The 20234-nt window shown below is 32.9% G+C and overlaps 1 protein-coding gene across 1 annotated transcript; it reads left to right on the forward strand.

Annotated features, from left to right (window-relative positions):
• Window positions 1-6529: 6529 nt before the first annotated feature.
• LOC133298434 (protein NRT1/ PTR FAMILY 5.4-like) lies at window positions 6530-19160 on the forward strand. The gene is made up of 5 exons (XM_061497723.1): window positions 6530-6629; window positions 7128-7345; window positions 12494-12736; window positions 13858-14123; window positions 18311-19160. The coding sequence occupies exons 1-5, from the start codon at window positions 6530-6532 to the stop codon at window positions 19158-19160; spliced, it is 1677 nt and encodes a 558-aa protein (XP_061353707.1).
• The last annotated feature ends 1074 nt before the right edge of the window (window positions 19161-20234 follow it).

The following is a 20234-nucleotide window of genomic DNA, read 5'->3' on the forward strand; positions in this document are numbered from 1 at the left end:
TCAGTGATAACTCTGAAGATCTTATCCAACACCTGAAACCATCTAGCAGCAGCTATAGGATCGTAAGATCCATCAAAGGAAGTTGGCTTATGCTTACGGAAAGCATTCAGTCGGCAGTCGATAGCATCACGGTCCTCAACAGGCTCCAAATAGGGTAGCATCACCCCAGTAAGGTGACTGGCACCTTCAACGTGACTCTGGCTATCGTCTTGAAGACTGGGTGGAGGCGGTAGAGGTGGTGGCGGTGGAGGTGGTGGGGGAGGAAACTGACCCTCATTGCGACCAACCCTCATCTCCTCCAACATAACCCTCATCATGGTCATGTTCGTCAGCCGGTTCGCCTCAAGAACATCTTTTGTGCCCTTCTGGTTCGCCTCTCGAACGGCGTCCATCAGCGCCAGGTTGGCCAATCTAGCGGCCTCCTGATCGGCTAGTCTAGTCGCCTGCATCTCAGCTAATGTAGTCAGGACAGGGTCGGGTTGACCCTCAGTCGTCTCACGATTCCTCCGCGGTAATACCATGACTCTGCACAAGTTACACAAAGAGTGAGTTGATTAGGCTCACGCAATGTGGTCACCCATGAATCATCATAGCAAAACCGAACAGAGAAGCACACAAGACAAGACTCACAGCAAAACATCCTAAGTCATTGCAATACATACAGGCTTTTCCCTAGAAAGTGCTCTGATACTATAAAATGTAACACCCCGTGTATACCCGGTTTGTTATCATGTCATCGTATTAAGCTACGCTTAATTAAAAATGCGGAATAACTTTTTCTTTTCAATTATGACGTCACTAATATTAACCAAGTTGATTACTTAATCCTTTTCCAAAACATTGACTGTATGTAAATTGCAAATAAACATATAACTATACTGAATAACCTCATATATAAATACGTGTGTATCTATGTCACGGAAATACGACACGTAGTCCCTACCATAATCATGATATTATTATACAACTCGAATCTAAATCAACAAAGTCAAGTCAACGTGGCATGGACAAACCTCATGCTCACCAAATAAGGCAACAAAGGCTAACATAGTCTCAACAACAACAACATGATATTAAATATAAAGCAGGTCAGTACCCAAGCATATCATCATAAAGCATAAATCTCAACTCAGCTCCGGCCTCCTGCCGCCCGAGGTATCAACCCCCGAGTTACCTGAACCTGAAACTTGTGCCCCAAACGTGGGGTGAGATCTCTAAACAGAAATCTCAATAAGGCAAGGGATCCTTAAGGATCTCTCCACCCCAAGCTCACTTACATGTGCAATATAAGTTCTAAAAGCAGTAAAACAATATAAGTTCCAAAATTAGTGCAATGCAGAAGAATAATCATGTCATGTGTGTCAACTATTCTATTGGCCAGAGAAATGTAGGATTTACATACGTCTATTACCTACAATCAGTGCAAGTCACTACTTGCACCCACCCACAGAATCACCATATGTTATGTCTCCTACATACACAGGCTTACCGTCTAGGTGGAACAACACATGTATATCATAAGGCACTTGCACAAAATAGCTCAACAACATTTCAAAATCAATACATGAAAACACATCATGCATATAAACCATTCCCCCATGGGGTATGGTGGAACCAACAATGGCTAAATCGAGGACACGAAAGCTTACCTCTTAAGCAATCAATCCAAGCCAAGTCCACACAAGCTCAATGTCACCAAACAGCACAATCACAGTCTGTTTATACAATAAATAATCATCAATAATCATTGCCCAAGGTTCCATTAAGTGATTAAAGCTTTCCAACTCATTTTAAGTGATTTAAGACTAAATCTGCAGGAGGTATTCAAATACTCCTCGATGAGTATTTGAATACTCCAATTCTCCAGAAAGTATCCGCAGACTTTCACTTAAGTATCCAAATACCACAAGGTATCCGAATATAATTTCCACAGTATCCGAATACTGATCAGTGTTCGAATACTTCTACTAAGGTATCCGAATACTTTTCTTCCCAGAAAGTATCCCAATACTCCTTCAAGGAGTATCCGATTACCTGCTGATGAGTATTCGAATACAATGCGAAAAGTATTTGAATACTTATCAGACAGAATGTAGAAACTCGAGCTATTCACTGCATGATCCCATTTTAACTGTCCTAAAGCGATTTGGAGTCCGATAACTCTGTAAACAGATGTTCATTATCATATTTTAGACTTAGATTATCGGTCCTTAACTCAAATGATCAAAGTTTCCCTTTTTAATAGATTAAACAAGCTCAAATCATGAAAATACCAAAGAAGTGATCATGGTATACCTCAAGTGTCTCAAACTCAGAAAAAGAGAGTGACTTGGAGCTTCCAACACAGCTCCAAGGTTCTGACTTTGCAAGAGCACGAAAATGCACTACAAGCTTGGACCTTTCACCATCAAAATGACTTCTTGAAGCCTTCAATGGTATGGACAAGGCTCTCACAACCCCAAAACCAAGTGGACAGCCCCAACCACACTCAACAGCAGCTTAATCCTCAGAAATCCAACACCTCACTCACTCACAATGCTCACTAACTCAGTGTTTACAACTTCAATAAGGAAGAATCAAAGAAAATGCGAGACATTGGGGAGTTTCTATGGAGGAAAGCTCAAGTTTTTGAAAGGGGAAGAGGGGTGGCAAGGGGAGGCAGCAGCTGAAGATCAGAAAAGTCACGTAGGAAGCCAATATGGCCTAGGGTTTTGGGCCAAATGGGTATTTATAGCCTGTTTAAATTTAACACCCTGTATTAGCACTAATAGCTACGCTTATCATTTTAATCTCAAACTTTGGATTCTGAACCTAGTCATTTTTCTAGGATTTGTCATATTTTTATTTTATTTTTCGCAGCACTTTGTCGGTACGTGCTTGTACATAGCCGGTATCAGTTCTGACACCAATTCTCATTATTTTGACTTGAAACTTGTTATGCTAGTTCTATATATTATTCTAGTGACATATACATACTTTTCATAATTTTCCGGGATACTTCATCGATACGCATTTATACTGTGAGGCAGAACCGGTATCTTTTTCGTCAGAAAAACGACTTTTAACATTATTAATCACTTACCATAATTATTAAAGCCTTCTCATAATTATTAGGGTCAATTATGGAATTATTTCCTAATTTCACATAATTAATTAATTAAATTCCTAAATTAACGGTGTGAATTCTTACACATACCCTCACATAAGGCAGCTATATGCTCCGAGCCTTAAGATTTCTTAAAACTAGCCGATTAAATGCTTAAGATTCTCTTGATCTGAGATTAAACAAATAGAGCCAGTTGATCCAAAAATAATACAATTAAATCAAACAGACTCTATAACCTATATTCAATTTGACAACAAAAAGTTATAAAGAAAGTAAGCACCTTTATGTGCAAAATAACAAAATACAGTCCTACTCGCTTAAAAATTCAAGCATACACAAATTGATATTGCTCTAAAAGTAAATGAGTATGCAAGAATAATGATACCAATAAATGCTAAGAATGAATTAATAAATTTATGTCAAATAAGCACTTAAGGAAAATATTAAGTTTTGGTCAATATAATATTTTTTTTATGAATATGCGAGAAGGATTAATGACCAAATTTTACAACGATTGAATATGTCAAAAAATAATAATTCTTACTAAAGCAGCTAGTTAGAGTATACACCAATAAAAATCAAATGTGTAGAACAATGACGAAGGACAATAATTTCTATTTTTTTAAAGGGATAGGTTATTCTACCTACCATTTTTTCTGCCTATCTTTGTCTACCACTCTAAAACACCATTAGATCAGAATCTTAATTAACATTTATCTTTCTCTCTCTTCTTGAGATTCTGATCTAACGGTTTTGGAGGGTGGTGGGAAAAGGTAGGCAGAAAAAATGGTAAGTAGAATAACCTATCCATTTTTTAAAATTGATCAACGATTATATAACAACAATTAATGAAAATATGCTTCAAAGAATCATACACATTCTCGGTCAATATTCAGCAAAGAGATTTCAAGAAGACTCAAGAATGGGTTCAAGAATTTCTTACAAGAATTCAAGCTTTCTACAAAAAAATAAAATGTGAACATTTAGATTTTAGGAACCCTTGCTTAGAGTCCTACGAAAAACCACAACACCAAATTGATGTTTCAGAAATCTTTCACAAGATCTTAAGTATTCAAGCTTAGGTCACCGTCAATATCAATCTCCTTCAGCACTTCACAATACATTTTTCTTAACCCTCTCACAATAACAATTTTCTATCAATCTTTTTTTTTTTCACGATGAAATTCCTCAATTTTCAATATTTAAAATTTGGAATCTTGGAGTTCTGTTGAAAAATAAGTTTCAACAATGTATATGTTTCATGAAGGAAAAATATTTTTATTTTTATTTTGTAAAGGTCGTTCCTTGGTCAAAAAAGATAAAGAGCAATTTTGAAAAATTTGTGTAAAAAGAAACAAAATCGAAATTTTGCATATATGAAAAGTGACGGGTTGCTTATATATATCAGGTAATAGCTTAAAGAAAAAAATTAAGAAAAAGGAAAGAAGATATTTTTGGTAAACTAGAGTAATATGCTTATTGAATTAATGGAGGGGAAAATTTAAGCAACTAAATATATTGTATTCATTAAGTGACTTGAAAATTGAAGATGATTGAATAAAATAAAATAAAAATTTTGCAAATAATTTGAAAATAATTCTGATTTTGTGTTGATATAAATAGTAAAGAAAATGAATGATATTGATTATGATTTTGAAAATTAAAAATTATTGAATAAATAAAGAAATTATAATAAAAGAACTTTGAATATATATAATGCGGATTTTTTGAGATTTGATAAAAACTTATTTTAATGGCTGAAGGCAACTATCCGACACTGACACGGGACACGAGATACGGCACGACACGACACTCTGACATGTTAATTCTAAAATATGTTAAATTTTGACAAGTTAGGACACATTTTGATATTATATAATACTTTTTAATTTATGTAGTGTATATTATATTTAGTATTCAATAATTTAACAAAAAAATAAAGCTAAACTTATAATACCCATCAATTTTGCAAAGAAACATAATATATCCCAAATGTTTATATTAAACTCAATAAAATCGTAATCGTAATATAATGAATCTAATAGTTGAAACTCAAAATGTAACGCCACGTAACTTTTGAACCTTTTTTGAGTCTCTGCAACAAGTATTGGAATGTCGGGAAGTGTCGGAATATCGATGAGTGTTGGGAAGTGTCGGACACGACACGTTAGGATTTTTGAAATATCAGCGCTTCATATAGGATGGCAATAATAAGAGCATTTTAATTTAATTTAATTTTATTGTTATTTTTATCTATTTATTATGATTGTTATTTATTATATATATGTGTGTGTGTGTGTGTTTTAGTCAATGAAGATGTAATTTTTTTAATTTTTTATTAAGGATGACTGAATAAAAAATAAAATAAAATAAATGCAAATCTAATACATGATCGATGATGTTAAATAAATTATGCAACCAACAGTACCAACATATGCATGATTAAATTTTGAAGTGTAACATTATTTCCTGTAAGCATTGATACTTTTCGGTGTTTGATCTTTAACCATTGTTGATATTATTAAAACCTCTTCAAAAATCCTTGTAGTAGTTGACACAATTTTGGGGCAATGTACTTTTTCAAAAGAAACAACATTGTAGAACGAACTACGAGACGCATGTGTCCCAACTTCTTATTCATAATCACTTATACAACAAGTTGATGGGCTTTTTCTATTCATCTTAATTATTTTCAGCCTCATGACGCTATCCTCTCTTCCCTCTATCAATATTCTCAATTTTCCTGAAAATAAAAGATTGTGATTCCTAATCCATTCGTTATATTTACACGCTCAAGAAAATAAACGCATATGCTGATAAACATACAATTACATTAGTCGAGTGGGTAACATTGTGTAAAAACTTAAACAAATTTAAAATTTAAAACAATTTTTGAAATAATAAAGACTACTCGTAGTCGTAATTTGAGAATAAAATAATATAAAAATAAATGATAAGTTAATTTCATTCTAATTCAATTATGAAAAAAGTTTAATGTATTATTTTCTTGAACAAAAAAAATCTTATAGAAATATTGTTTACCATATATAATTTGTTTATAAGAGTTTAATGTTTCTTATATATATTACAAATGGTATTTTTTTTCTTACATATATAAAAGTTTATGAAATTCATATATTCTTTTTTCTCTATTCTTTTCACATGAACCTATAAGGGTCTCGATGTCCCACACACTTTTATATATGTGTAAAAAATAAATTTATTTTTTACAACATGATAAACATTAAACCCTTAAAAATTAACTATATTTAATACATATCATGTGCACCGATGTGTTACCACGTATACAATAATTAAGAACCTGTCCACAAACATTGTCTTATATATGTATGAGGTAGCCTATTCAACTATAACTGACCAACTTTACTTACTCACATTTAAGTTCACTCTTCATAGCTAGTAATGGCGGATAGCAGCAACAAGAATAACGTTGACATCCACCGCCACCTGCACCGCACCAACCCCACCAAGGGTGGCTGGCATGCTGCTATCTTCATCATTTGTGAGTACATCTTGGTCGCCTCCATTAATCCATTATTCTTTTCTTGTTTCAATGTTTTCTTCCGATTTTATTCCATTTGATCAGCAATGGTTTTGAGGGGACGAAATTGCAATGTACGTTCTTCTGTGTAAATTACAATTATTAAAAATAAAAAAATACTCATAATTAAATGTTATATAAATTTTATGGAGATAATCATTATATATATAATCAAAAAGTAAGAAATAAAATTCACAATTAAAAATTGATATGGACCCGCTTAGCCCCTTCCTAACTCCATCTTTGAGAATTGAGAAAAATATTTCTGGTGTGACATCAATCCTAAAATGACACGTTTTCGGGTTTTAAAAAAAAATATAGAGTATTTTAAAAATTTACTTTCTCCTTATTTCATAAATTTTATTAAAATATCATGTATTTTTTCCCCCAAACACGAAGGAGAAACTTTAATTCCTTGAGAATTTTATTTATTTCTCATCTAATAATTTTTTTTTTCAGTTGTGGAAGTGGCAGAGCGATTTGCATACATAGGCTTGGCGGGAAATTTGATCACATACCTCACAAATGTGCTTCACGAACCCATCACAGAAGCCGTGAAGAACGTCAACACTTGGGTTGGTGTTTCTTCTCTATTCCCTTTGCTGGGTGGCTTTGTGGCCGATTCTTATCTTGGTAGATTCAAGACCATCATTCTGTCCTCTCTCATTTATCTCTTGGTAAATAGATTTCATTCTCATTCTTTCGCATTTTCTTGTGTTATTTTTTAAAAAAATTGGTAAAGTATTTTATCATTATTGGTATCTTTGAGTTTGACTAATTTTAAGGGGAAAATTAATTTTAAATTTTTTAAATAAAACTTTACTTATTATGCTTTGTTAACACAACAATCCACTTATCTTGAGTTATCTTCATTTTTTCATTAAACTGTATTGATCCCTACATCCAATGACCTTGAAACTTTTACAACTTAAACTAGACATCCATACCTCTAAAATGGTGCCTAGCTTACAAATTATGAACACCCACAACTCTCAATATAAATTTTGCAAAACTAAAACATAATCTGAAATTAGTTAGTCAAAGGATTTATCATTAAACTGTAGAGGCTGGAGCTGAAGCTACTCTTGTTCTTTAATTTTGAAACAAAATCGGTAAGTTCTAATAAGTCTTTCTTCCTTTAATGTTCTTCGGGGGCTTTTTGATCTTTTTTCCCTCCATCAATTAAGTAAGAACCATTTTGTCCCTCTCCCAAAACATTCCACTCATCTGCCCTTGTTTAATCGAGTAAATCACGGGCTTAATCAATTAAACAGTTAAAAAACGCAGAAAACACTAAACTCGTGATTTAATCGATTAAGCCACAATGCTTAATCGATTAAATAACGTCAGATACCCATATCTACATGTCTTCGCATCATTTCACTTATATTCATTTTTTACACCAAAATCTCTATCGTTTCTCATCTCTAATCCAACCCATCAAGAGGCTATTTCATCCCACCATCTCTAAAGGTTTAATCTTGTGAAATCATTGTCGTTGCATTTACATGTTCCTTTTTAGATGGGAAAATCCGAACCCAAACCCCAAAAATCTGAACCCTGGTATCAATTTCGTGTGCAAGATGAATTCAAATTCAAACACGTATGTTACAGTGATCTACCACGATGGGAGGCATTTTGAAGGTTCCAATGGTGTTCAATTTGAAGGAAAAACTAAAATGATAAAAATCAAACGGGCACTATATACAACGAGTTCAAGGGGAGAATTCACCAAAAATTGGGGTTACAAGGCAGCCAATGCATTCATCGAATGATAGCCAGGGTAGAGAGCATAGTTGGTAAGGATGCTATGTACTATATTAGTAACGATATTTGTGATGATGAAGATGTGGAATGTGTCATAGATGCAATTGCTGACCAGAAATTTCAAAATTTTATTGAGATATATGTTGAAGTTGATTGTGGTCAATCTTCATCTGCACCTACGCATACCAGTATGGGTTAATCAATTAAACCAGTGTTGTGAGCTATATGGATCTGTTTCCACGAGTTTTTTTTTATCCAATGAGTTTCTACACTCATAAGCTTAGTAAATATGACTTGGGGAAGGGATTTGTCGTCTCAAAATACATACGTGCTTTCATGATTCCCTAAAGTACAAAATTGTCGTTAAAGTTGGTTTTGACGTGCCAAAACATTATTTAGTGTTTTTAAATATATAAACTTAATTCATTCTGTATGTACTTGTATATTAGGACTAGTTCAAATCATTTGTTATAACTTCAACAACATAAACTAAATAAGCATCCATTTCATTACATCAAAGGTTCGGTACATAAATGAAATACACAAAGTAAATCCAAATTACACGAACAAAATAAATGCAGATAAACATCTCTAAATCTACTCCTCCGCCTCATCTGACTCGGTCTCAACCTCCTCCTCATCTGACACATGAGCCCCCTCCTCAGCTGCCTCCTCAGCCTCCTATCTTCGTGTAAGCTCTAGACAACCAAGCCTTTCCTCCAAGCCCTTGAATCGTCCCTGAATATGCTAAAACCTTTCATTCCTCTTTTCTATATTGCTCTTCCACCTCCTTTTCTTTTTAAGCTCCAACTTACGTATCCTTTTAAGTGTGGCATTGATGCCTTTCATGACATCACGAAAGGAAAATCCACCCTCAGGGTCAACAATATCCTCCATGTCACCATGATCATCCTCATCATCATCATCAGCCTCAGCCTCAACCATGTCTGCATCTGGGGCAACATCAGGGACCTCAATCTCACCCTATGTTGAGAACTGCCACACACCCTGCCTATTCTTGGAGATCTTGCATTGCTCCAATAGACGCTTTCCAAACTTGACATTATAGCTTGTGCAGCGCTTCAGCCGGCCAGTGTCCATGGGAACACCAAAATGTTCCAATATTCTCTGAACCAGAAAGGCAAATGGAAGTGCACCCTTATGTTTGGCTTTAACCATCATCCAGCAAATATAGTTCCTCCAATTCACCTGTACGCCATGACGGATAGCCCGCATAATAGGAATGTCACCCTCCAGCACCCTCGAATGATTGAATGCTCGTGGGAACAATATGTGGGTGATGACGTAGTGCAATATTCGGCTATCAACACTAAGCAACCCAGTAGTATAATGAAGAGTCCGCCCATGTCTGATATCAGGCTTCCTAGCCTCCTCCACAACATCACCCTGCACAAATCCAATAATTGCTACACTTATATCCGCATCATACTCCATTGTGGGATAACTATCAATGTCGTAGCCTAATAACTCCAGCCATATCAGAGTCGTCATGACTATGTCCACAACGCAGACGCGGGGCCTCAGCTCACCCTGTATGTAGCTGAGGTTATGGTAGAAAGCCCTCACCATAACCTTTGAATATGAACACGTGATCTTAGCCAACACCCTCAGATGTGCCCCCTTCAACACCTCTACTATGTCAAATCCCTCTACCATAAAGAATTCTATATCAAGTGATTTCAGCTGACAAAAGGGTCTGCTCAAAAAATCTCGCAAAAATGCAACATGCTCAGAAGGATCATCTTCAAACAAATAGCCAAATAGGAGGTCCACAGACTCAATGTCAGCCTCTTGTGGCCCTGAAGAAGAAGGACGGTCATGGCGTTGCTTCGTCCATCTTTTGCCATCGGTGTTCCTACCAGATCATCTGCGGGAAACCATGATAAGGGAAAGAAACCTAAAATAACACATGATCAGAAAATCAACAAACAAAAAACAAACATAATTGAAAAAAAACAAAAATTCAGAACTGAAATTCGTAGGAAAAAAAAATCCCAAAACCTATAAAACCTAGACCCTAAACCATGTACATTCATCAAAACCTAAACTAAACATGAATCAAACCGAATAATGCATAAAAGAGAGCCAAATCGAACCAAACCACTTTCAATCAATCAAAAGTTCATGAATCCAAAAAAAAAAAAAACCAAATTTTTTTTTTTGGAGGAAATCAAAAAATACATACTACTATGAGAGTGTATACACTTTGATGTTTATTTCTAAACCTACCACGTGATTTTGAGCTAAAATCCAAAAGGAGGAGGTTTTGGGTGTTTGTAATCGATTGGGATGTGTTTTATAACCCCCACCCAAAAATGGGATTTTTAAAAAAGGTTACTAACATTATTTAATCGATTAAGCATTGTGGCTTAATCGATTAAATCACAAATTTAGTGTTTTCTGCATTTTTTAACTATTTAATCGATTAAGCCCGTGGTTTAATCAATATCAATTAAACAGGGGTAAATGGGTGAAATGTTTTTTTGGGGGGGGGGGGGGGGGGTTATGGTTATTATTTAATTGACGGAGGAAAAAAGGGTCAAAAAGTCAAAATTTACGTATAAAATATGTTAACATGAAATAAATTAATCCAACGAATATACAAACTTTGGATTCAACAATTTTATTTTTGAATTTGACGTTTAAGTTTCACACAGACTGAGGCCGGTTTCACAAGTATGGACTATAATAAATATTATATGATATCAATATTTTTTTTTTTACTTTTCAATGATTGTATATTTAATACTAACTTATTTGAAATATAGCTGAGTCAGATAAAGTAAAAAATTTTTTTTTTTTAAAGTTATGAAAAGATAGAAACATAATAAATATTGTTGGATACCGTAATATATTTATTGGTGAAAACATGGATTGTATATTTAAAATTGACTGAATATGACAAATACTTAAAATATATAACGTAAAAGAATTAATCAAATAAACTTTTCAAAGTCCTAAGAACAATAATAAATATTCTAGGATACCATAAATTTTTCCTACTTTTTCATGGATTGTATATTTAATATTAACTTAATGTGACAATTAGCCGAGATAAATAAAAAACAATCAAATAAAATTTGTAGATTTATATTAAGGACATTACTTTTATAGCAATCGAATATTTTTGTCTAGTTTATTGACTTCAAGAAAAGTGTTGACATATAATATCATCATGTTCTGAATAACTGAGTTAGAGATTTTTTACCAACTCTAACATATGTTTTCTTAGTGTGACAAAAATTCTAAAAATGTTAAAAATATATATTTTATTGAAAATACATTGAGGACATAATGAAAAGTAGAGTCAAAAGCAATAAAGGTACATACTTTAAGGTTTTGATATTTATTATTTGGGTTCGCTTTTTCAATGCCAATGTAGATAACTTATTTATATTGAATTCAAAATGACGTCATTTTGAGACGAAAATCAAAGTATTTTTATAATTATAATTTATTTCAGTGTTATAATAGTTTTTTTCATTATAATTTTTTAATTTTTAAACCCAAAACGATGTCGTTTTGGAAACGAATGTAAATAATTTATCTACATTCACTGTAAAAACATTAATGCCTTATTCTTTTGCTATAAAAAATATCTCTTTATCAAATTTACATAAGAGTGAGTGAATTAATTTAACTAATTTTTCCTCTTTCTTTTTCTTAATGGGACCCATTCACTCTAAGGACCATGTTAAGTATTTGTTTCTTATGCTTCCTATGTGCAAGTGGTGCAAGAAGATATTAGTATTTTAAAACAAAAATACGATACTTGCAATATTCTATGTTAAAAAAAAAAATCTCATTGTTCATATTGTAGAAGGCCATGCATGCATCGGCGAATAATTTAACATATATTTTTCTGTTTGTTATAAAAAGAATCTAATGTCACATAGCATTAAATGTGATTAGTTGAATAGCTAGGTAGTAATTGAAATGTTTTGTTAAAAGAGCAATATATAGATTGAACTGCATAATTTCGAAAAATCATTCTCAACTATTAAAATGTTCTAATGTTACATAAACATTACATGTAGGGCATGATTTTCTTGACACTATCAGTCTCTGTAGTGAAGCAAAAGAAGCTATTTTTCATAGCTCTTTATGTGCTGTCCATCGGTGACGGAGGACACAAGCCGTGCGTTCAAACATTCGCCGCCGATCAGTTTGATGAGAACACGGCAGAGGAGAGAGATGCCAAAAGCTCATTCTTCAATTGGTGGTATTTGGGCATTGTATTTGGCTCAACTTCTGCAGCGTTCCTTATAGTATATTTGCAGGTAATTTAGTTATTCAAAATCTCTATTTGTTTTTCGGTTTTGTTTTGTTTTCTTGATATTATTATGATAACGATATTTTCATATTGATATTTGCGTTAATAGATTCAATTTTTTGTCTTAATCTATATTAAATCTTTTACAAAATAATAAAAAGGTACATTCTATATCGACATAATACATTTTGGAGAACAAGTTTTGTATCTGAATAAAATTCAAATTACCAAAACACAGAATATGGGTATGCCTTTGACTAATCGACTCTTTTTGTTTATTTATTAATTTAATATATAATTTACTGATTTATTTATTCATCACTATATTTTATATATTTTTTTAACAGATACAATTGTCAAGTTTTATAGTAGCTCTCTCTCTCTCTCTCTCTCTCTCTCTCTCTATATATATATATATATATATATATATATATATATAATTAATACTTTATGCTTTTTAATTAATTTTTTATTATATTTTCTACAAAAACAATAGTATATTGTATTCAATTTGATTAAATAGAATTTATATTCAAGTTAAGTTTTAATTTATTATATTTAATTTCCTTATTCACATCTAATTAGTAGCAAAATCACCCAACTTTTTACCAAAAAATAAAATAAAATACCCAACTTTATTCCATTAAAAAAATTGATTAAACAAATCTATCAAAATCATTTCACTCCATAATGAGAAATTTTAGTAAAATTAAATTTTTCAATCAAAAGTAGTTAATGAGAATTGTGTGTTAAATATTTTAGATGTTCAAAATTCTATATATTTTTCATTTTGAAAAAAGGGAAAATCATTATTCAGTATATACTTTTGATGTTAATCTCTTGTTAAGAAAATTACTTTTCTGTATAACTACTATTCTTTATGAAATTATAAAGTGTTATCTATTTTGTTAAAAAAAGATTAGTACAAAATGTGAAAAGAATAACTACTATTTATAACACTAGTTATATTTTTTTTTTTGGGTACACTATAACACTAGTTATATTTCATTGTAACCTGTATGAAACAAATCTCACAACGATAGAACAACAAAATCATGACCTACTTGAATATGCAAACTGGTAATAAAAGAGAATCTGAATTTATAATTGAAATGCTAAAAAACACAGGACAACGTTGGATGGGCTGTGGGGCTTGGAGTACTAACAGGGGTGTTGGCAATAGCATTGGCAATGTTCTTGCTTGGAATCAAAAGGTATAGAAAGGAAAGCCCAAAAGGGAGCCCATTCACCAGTATTGCCCAAGTTTTTGTGGCTGCATTTCGTAAGTGGCACATGAAGGTCACACCTAACCAAGAGAATTATTGGCATGACCATGATCATGGTGGCTCCCTTCAAGGAAAATTTTGTACTTTGGTCCACACTGATAAATACAGGTGACTTTCACTCTAAATCTCTCTATATTTTGGTTTTTCTTTACCTATATCATAGAACTTTTAATTTGTTTTAAAACATTACTTAAATTATGGTTCGAATAATATTAGACAACTGATCAAAGTGGAGAAAGATTTTTTGATTCCGGTGTAACATTTAGAAGTTTTGTTTCTCATCTCAGCCGTTGATTTTTGTCCATCCAATAGTTATCATTTATTTGAAAATAATAATTAATTAATTGGTATAACTCAATAAACTATAACCGTTAGATGGATGAAAATCAATGGTTAAAATGAGAAGTAAGACTTCTTTTTTAGAGATATTTCAATCGGTTCATCACTTCGTGACTAGTCCGATTCTGGGTGAGTTCCGGAATTAAGGTTAAACCCATTCCAAAGACGATACTGAGGAGGATCGAACACATGCTACAAATCAAAGGTTAAGATGAGGAGTAAGACTTCTAAATCTTATACTAGAGTCAAAACATCACTCCCCGATCAAAGTTGTCTTTCCTATATTTAAGCTAATTATTTTAAGATATATATTATAATACAATTATTATATCTTTTAATATCTTGAAGTATCTTAGATGATCCCGTCAATCTCTTGCTCCAACTCTAGCCTGTGATCTTATATGGCCTCATCTCTTACCATTAGGTTATAATGTTGAGAATGAATTCTCCCATATCTTGTTTTCACATGACCATGTCATAATGTTATTCACTTAACAAGTGACTGAGCCAAAAAAAATTAGACAATGCCAAACTTTTTCTTTTAATATATAAAGTGGGCAAAAGCCCAAAACAAAGCTCAAGGCCTCAGAGGGGGCCTAAGGAGGGAGATAGCATAGCTCTCAAAGGAGTTTTCGAGAAATAATTGTTGCATTTTGAGGGGGAACTCAGACGAATTCATGATACTTGAAAAACCATCTGCAGAGCGTCTTGCCAACCAGTTGGAACATTTGTTTGCTTCCCTTCGGATATGATGAAATTCTAAGCTTCATTAACGTAATCCCAGCCTTTATCCTCTAAGGGCTTTGTTTGGGAGTTTGGAGAGAAAAGGAAAGAAGGAGATTCAAGGGAGAGGGAGGAGAAGGAAGATAAGAAAATTGAAGGGTATTCCGTTCCCTTATTTGTGAGTTAAAAAAATGACAAGGGAGAAAAAAAGAGGGTTAATGAGATATTTTCACAATTTTACCTCATTTTTAATAAATATAATTATTATATTTTACAAATTAAATTAAACTTAAAATTTCTAACAAAATTATTTTTGTACTTTTCACAATATTAAAAAATCATACTTTCGATGAAATTTCTAATTTGCAAATGATGAAAATTTCATCACAAAATTATTTTTTCGTCAGAATACTTTTCGTAGAAAAGCGATGAAATTTTTTCTACGATAAAATTTTTCACAAAAATAAATTTTCTATCAAAAATTTTGACGAAATTTAGTTTTCGTCAAAAATTTTGACGAAAATGATTTCCTCCATCAAATGTTTTAAATAAAAAAAGAATTCCGTCAAAAATTTTGATGGAATGTTTACCGTTCAAAATTTCGATGGAAATGTGTTATGACAAAAATTTCGATGGAAATTATTTTGTCAAAATTTTTAAGGGAAATTATTCATTCAAAACTTTCAACTAAATATAGATTATGTAAAGAATTTTGACAGAATATTTTATTCGTTAAAATTGTTTATTGAAATATTTTTCGTTAAAATTTTTTACGAAAATATTTTCTCTCAAAATTTTTTGACAGAAATGTGTTCTGTTTAAACTTTTGATGGAAATGTGTTTTATCAAAAAAACTTGACGGAAATATTTTTTGTCGAAAATTTTCGATAGAAATCTTTTTGTCAAAAAGTTTAACGAAAATGTTTTTGTTGAAAACTTTCGCAAAATTTAAATTCTGTAAAGAATTTTGATGAAATTTTTTCCATAAAATTTTTTCGATGGAAATGTGTTTCGTTAAAATTTTTTATGGAAATATTTTTCGTCAAGATTTTTGATGAATATGTTTTTCTGTGAAATATTTTGACGAAATTTAGATTCTATAAAGAAATTTGACAAAAAAATTTTCCGTCAAAATTTTTTACAGAAATGTTTTAGTTAAAAATTTTGAAGGAAATATTTTTCGTCGAAAATTTTTGAGGAAAATTTTGAAGGAAATGTTTTTCGTAAAAAATTTAGACGTAATTGTTTTACGTCGAAACTTTTCGATGGAAATGTGTTTCATCAAAATTTTGGACGAAAATATTTTCATTGAAAGTTTTGACGGAATTTAGATTTTATCAATAATTTTGATTGAATTTTTTTCCGTAAAAATATTTATGTCAGTGATTATGGCAAAATTTGGTATCGTCTCTAATTTTGACGAATTTTTTTTTACGTATATGATTTTCATAAAAAAATTTCACTATTTTTAACGAAATATTTTTCGTCGATAAATTCTGTCGGTATTTGAGACTTTTCTAATAATGTCACATTTAAAAATGATTCACATTTATGTAGTTTTCACATTTTCCCCTAAACCCCCTAAATTTGGGAAACTTTAATTTGAAGAAGAAGGAGGGTTTTGGAGGGTTTAGTAAAAATTTCCAATTCTTTCCCCTCCTTTTTTTAAATTCACAAACAAGGGAAGAGCTTTCTAAAACCCTCTCTTTCCTTTCCTTCCCCTCCTAAAACCAACTCTCAAACAAAGCCTAAAACCAAGTGCGGCAAAGAGATGGTAGAAGAGGTCGAATTGATCATAGTAATCGCTTTAAGAGAGTCGCCTTCGACTTTTAACTTCCCGAATCCGAGTTTCTAGCCCAATTCAAGGCCATTTAGAGCTCCCCAGAGCTCAGCATGAAGAGGATTAATCCCCTGGGCATTTCCAAAACCTCTCATTTCCTTTTCCAAATTTATCTCGTAATACACCATCACACCTTGCTCTAGAAGGTGGGAATTTGATTGAACCATGGAAGTTCAGTTTGATCCAACCCCTTTCAGGAGGGTGCAAATTTTTTTTAGCATGTGTCAAATAATAAAACTCATGAAATCTTCAATTTTTTCTCTCATTTTTTATGCAGCAAGAAATTCAATGACACTAAAATTTTGAGAACTAGCCAACGTCATGGCTAGAGCTGGCAAAACGGGCTCGGCTAGGCGGGCCAACCCGCCCAACTCGCTAAACGGGGCAGGGCGGGCTGAGTTTTTCAACCCATCTCAAAAGCGGGGCGGGCTCATTTTTTGGCGGGTTGATGGCGGGCCGAGGCGGGTCAGTGTAAAATAGGCTCGAGCTGGCGGGCCAACCCGCCTAACGGGGCGGGCCGGGCTGAGTTTTTGAGCCCACTTCCAAAAGCGGGGCGGAGCGGGCTGACTCATTTTTTGGCGGGTTGATGGCGGTGTGGGGCGGGACGGGGCGGGCCGCCCACTTTGCCACCTCTAATCATGGCCTCAGCTGGTCTCAACGTGACTTCGCCACTACACATTCAACTACTAACATTTTAAAGAAGTTTGCAAAACAAGAAAAAGAAATTGTCACTTTAATTACTCATGGTTGATCTGCATGGATGTACGGCTAAGATGTTCTATATGGCATGATAATGTGAAACCAAAAAAATAAGAGGATCTATTTCCTATAATTCTACTTTATTTTGTTGTAATATATTTAATAATAACAAGTTAAAACTTAGTAAGCTTTAACTTAAGAGGAACTATACTAGAATATCTCATAAAATATTATTGTATTTTAGAATATCTTAAACTATCTTGAATGATCTTTCAGGAATAGTTCCCATATTTCATGATTTTTTTCTTATTTAATTAGGATTAAAAATCTAATATGACAATAAAGAATTAGTGCTTAATTTGTCTTTTATAATATATCATAATATATAATATTACATCATTATATATAAGATAATGAATTGTGAAGTATCAATTATCCCCACTTTATTTGAATGTGACCAAAAATAAATAAGCCCCAAAAAAGTTAAATACATATCTTAAATATTGAAACACATGACATAGGGCAATGAGCTCGTTGTGTACCATGTACTCAAGGACTTCTGTGTATGATTTAGAGTTGATACTAACATTGATTGAGGACTTCAACTTTTTCTTTGCCTTATGGTTCTTGACACATTTTTATTACCAATGCATTTCATTATTTCTTTTGACAAAAAAATTTGAAATTACTACAGATTTTTGGACAAAGCAATGATCATTGATGAACGCGATGCTTCAAGCCAAACCAAAGACCCTTGGAGACTATGCACGTTGACTCAAGTTGAAGAAGTGAAGCTTCTCGTTCGTCTCATCCCTATATGGCTAAGTTGCTTAATGTTCACCGTAGTCCAAAGTCAACTAGGCACATTTTTCACCAAACAAGGTAGCACAATGAATCGTTCAATAGGACCACACTTTCAAATTCCTCCAGCATCACTTCAAGGCATTGTTGGAATCATAATCCTTTGTGCTGTTCCAATCTATGACAAAGTTTTCGTCCCAATTCTTAGAAAGATAACTGGGCTTCACTCTGGCATAACAGTGTTGCAAAGGATTGGAATTGGTTTAATTTTGTCCATACTGGACATGGTTGTTTCAGCACTTGTGGAAGCCAAAAGGGTTCATGTTGCTACAAAGCATAATCTCTTAAACAATCCCCAAGCAGTTTTACCAATGAGTATTTGGTGGCTACTACCTCAATACACTATTCTTGGAATTGCTGATGCATTCACGATTGTTGGACTCCAAGAATTGTTCTATGATCAAATGCCAGAGACAATGAGAAGCTTGGGAGCTGCAGCATATATAAGCATAGTTGGAGTTGGAAGTTTTGTTAGCAATGGTGTTATAATTGTTGTGGTCGCAATTACCTCAAGAGCTGGTGGAAAATGGTTGGGAAACAATATCAATAGGGCACACCTTGATTATTTTTATTGGGTGCTGGCTGGGTTAAGTGCTCTAAATCTATGTGTTTATTTGTTGATCGCCAAAGGTTTTGTGTACAAAAAACTGCATGTGACTGAAACAAGAAAAGCAGATGCATGACATGCTAAAAAAGACATTTTGATTTTGTAATTTTGAATGCTCCCAAGACGAGCATCTTCCCAGATGGACCTTGCAATTTATATGATATCAACTGTTATAGCACCTTGGATATTAATAACGTTGCTTCTGAAATTCTTCACATTTGCATAAATTATTTTATTTGAGGTGAGAACAATAGAATGAGCTACTTACCTTGTGCGCTATACGTAATGCTAATCTTATATATATATATATATATAGATAGATAGGATCATTTGACACCAGTGTCAAATTTCAAATTTGACACCTCATCTGATAGCCGTTAGATCAAAAAAGATCAATGGTGTCACATGCTTACAAATCAGAGTCGTTGATCTTTTATGATCTAACGGCTATCAGATAAGGTGTTAAATTTAAAATTTGACACTGGTGTCAAAGGATCCTGCCTCATATATATATATATATATATATATATATATATATATAGAGAGAGAGAGAGAGAGAGGTAGGATCATTTGATACCGGTGTCAAATTTGAAGTTTGACACCTCATCTGAGAGCCGTTAGATCAAAAAAGATCAACGACTCTGATTTGTAAGCATGTGGCACCATTGATCTTTTTTTATCTAACGGCTTTCAGATGAGGTGTCAAACTTCAAATTTGACACCGGTGTCAAAGGATCCTACATATATATATATATATATATATATATATATATATATATATTATATATTATATGATTGGGACATTTTGACTCCAGCGTAAGATTTACAAGTCTTACTCTCCATCTTGAGCGTTGATTTTCGCTCATCTAACGGTTATAATTTAGGAAGTCATACTAATTAATTAAATATTAATTATATTATAAATGATAACCGTTGATTTTCGTCTATCAACGGCTAAGATTGGGAGTAAGATTTCTAAGTCTTACTCTGGAATTAAAATAACTCTAACACACACACACACACACACACACACACACACACACATATATATATGAGATAGGATCCTTTGACATCTCATCTGAGAGTCGTTAGATCAAAAAAGATTAATGGTGTCACATGCTTACAAATCATAGTCGTTGATCTTTTTTGA

This window comes from Gastrolobium bilobum, unplaced genomic scaffold (genome assembly GCF_033153095.1).
Source record: "Gastrolobium bilobum isolate Gb01-03AN ecotype WA unplaced genomic scaffold, APGP_CSIRO_Gbil_v1 utg8009, whole genome shotgun sequence".
Taxonomy (NCBI): domain Eukaryota; kingdom Viridiplantae; phylum Streptophyta; class Magnoliopsida; order Fabales; family Fabaceae; genus Gastrolobium; species Gastrolobium bilobum.

What these genes read in the sequence shown, in the direction of transcription:
- LOC133298434 (XM_061497723.1), top strand. Translation starts at nt 6,530, where the DNA reads ATGGCGGATAGCAGCAACAAGAATAACGTTGACATCCACCGCCACCTG. An exon ending in TGCTGCTATCTTCATCATTT is followed by an intron (nt 6,630 to 7,127) that starts GTGAGTACATCT and finishes TTTTTTTTTCAG; the next exon opens with TTGTGGAAGTGGCAGAGCGA. An exon ending in TCCTTATAGTATATTTGCAG is followed by an intron (nt 12,737 to 13,857) that starts GTAATTTAGTTA and finishes TAAAAAACACAG; the next exon opens with GACAACGTTGGATGGGCTGT.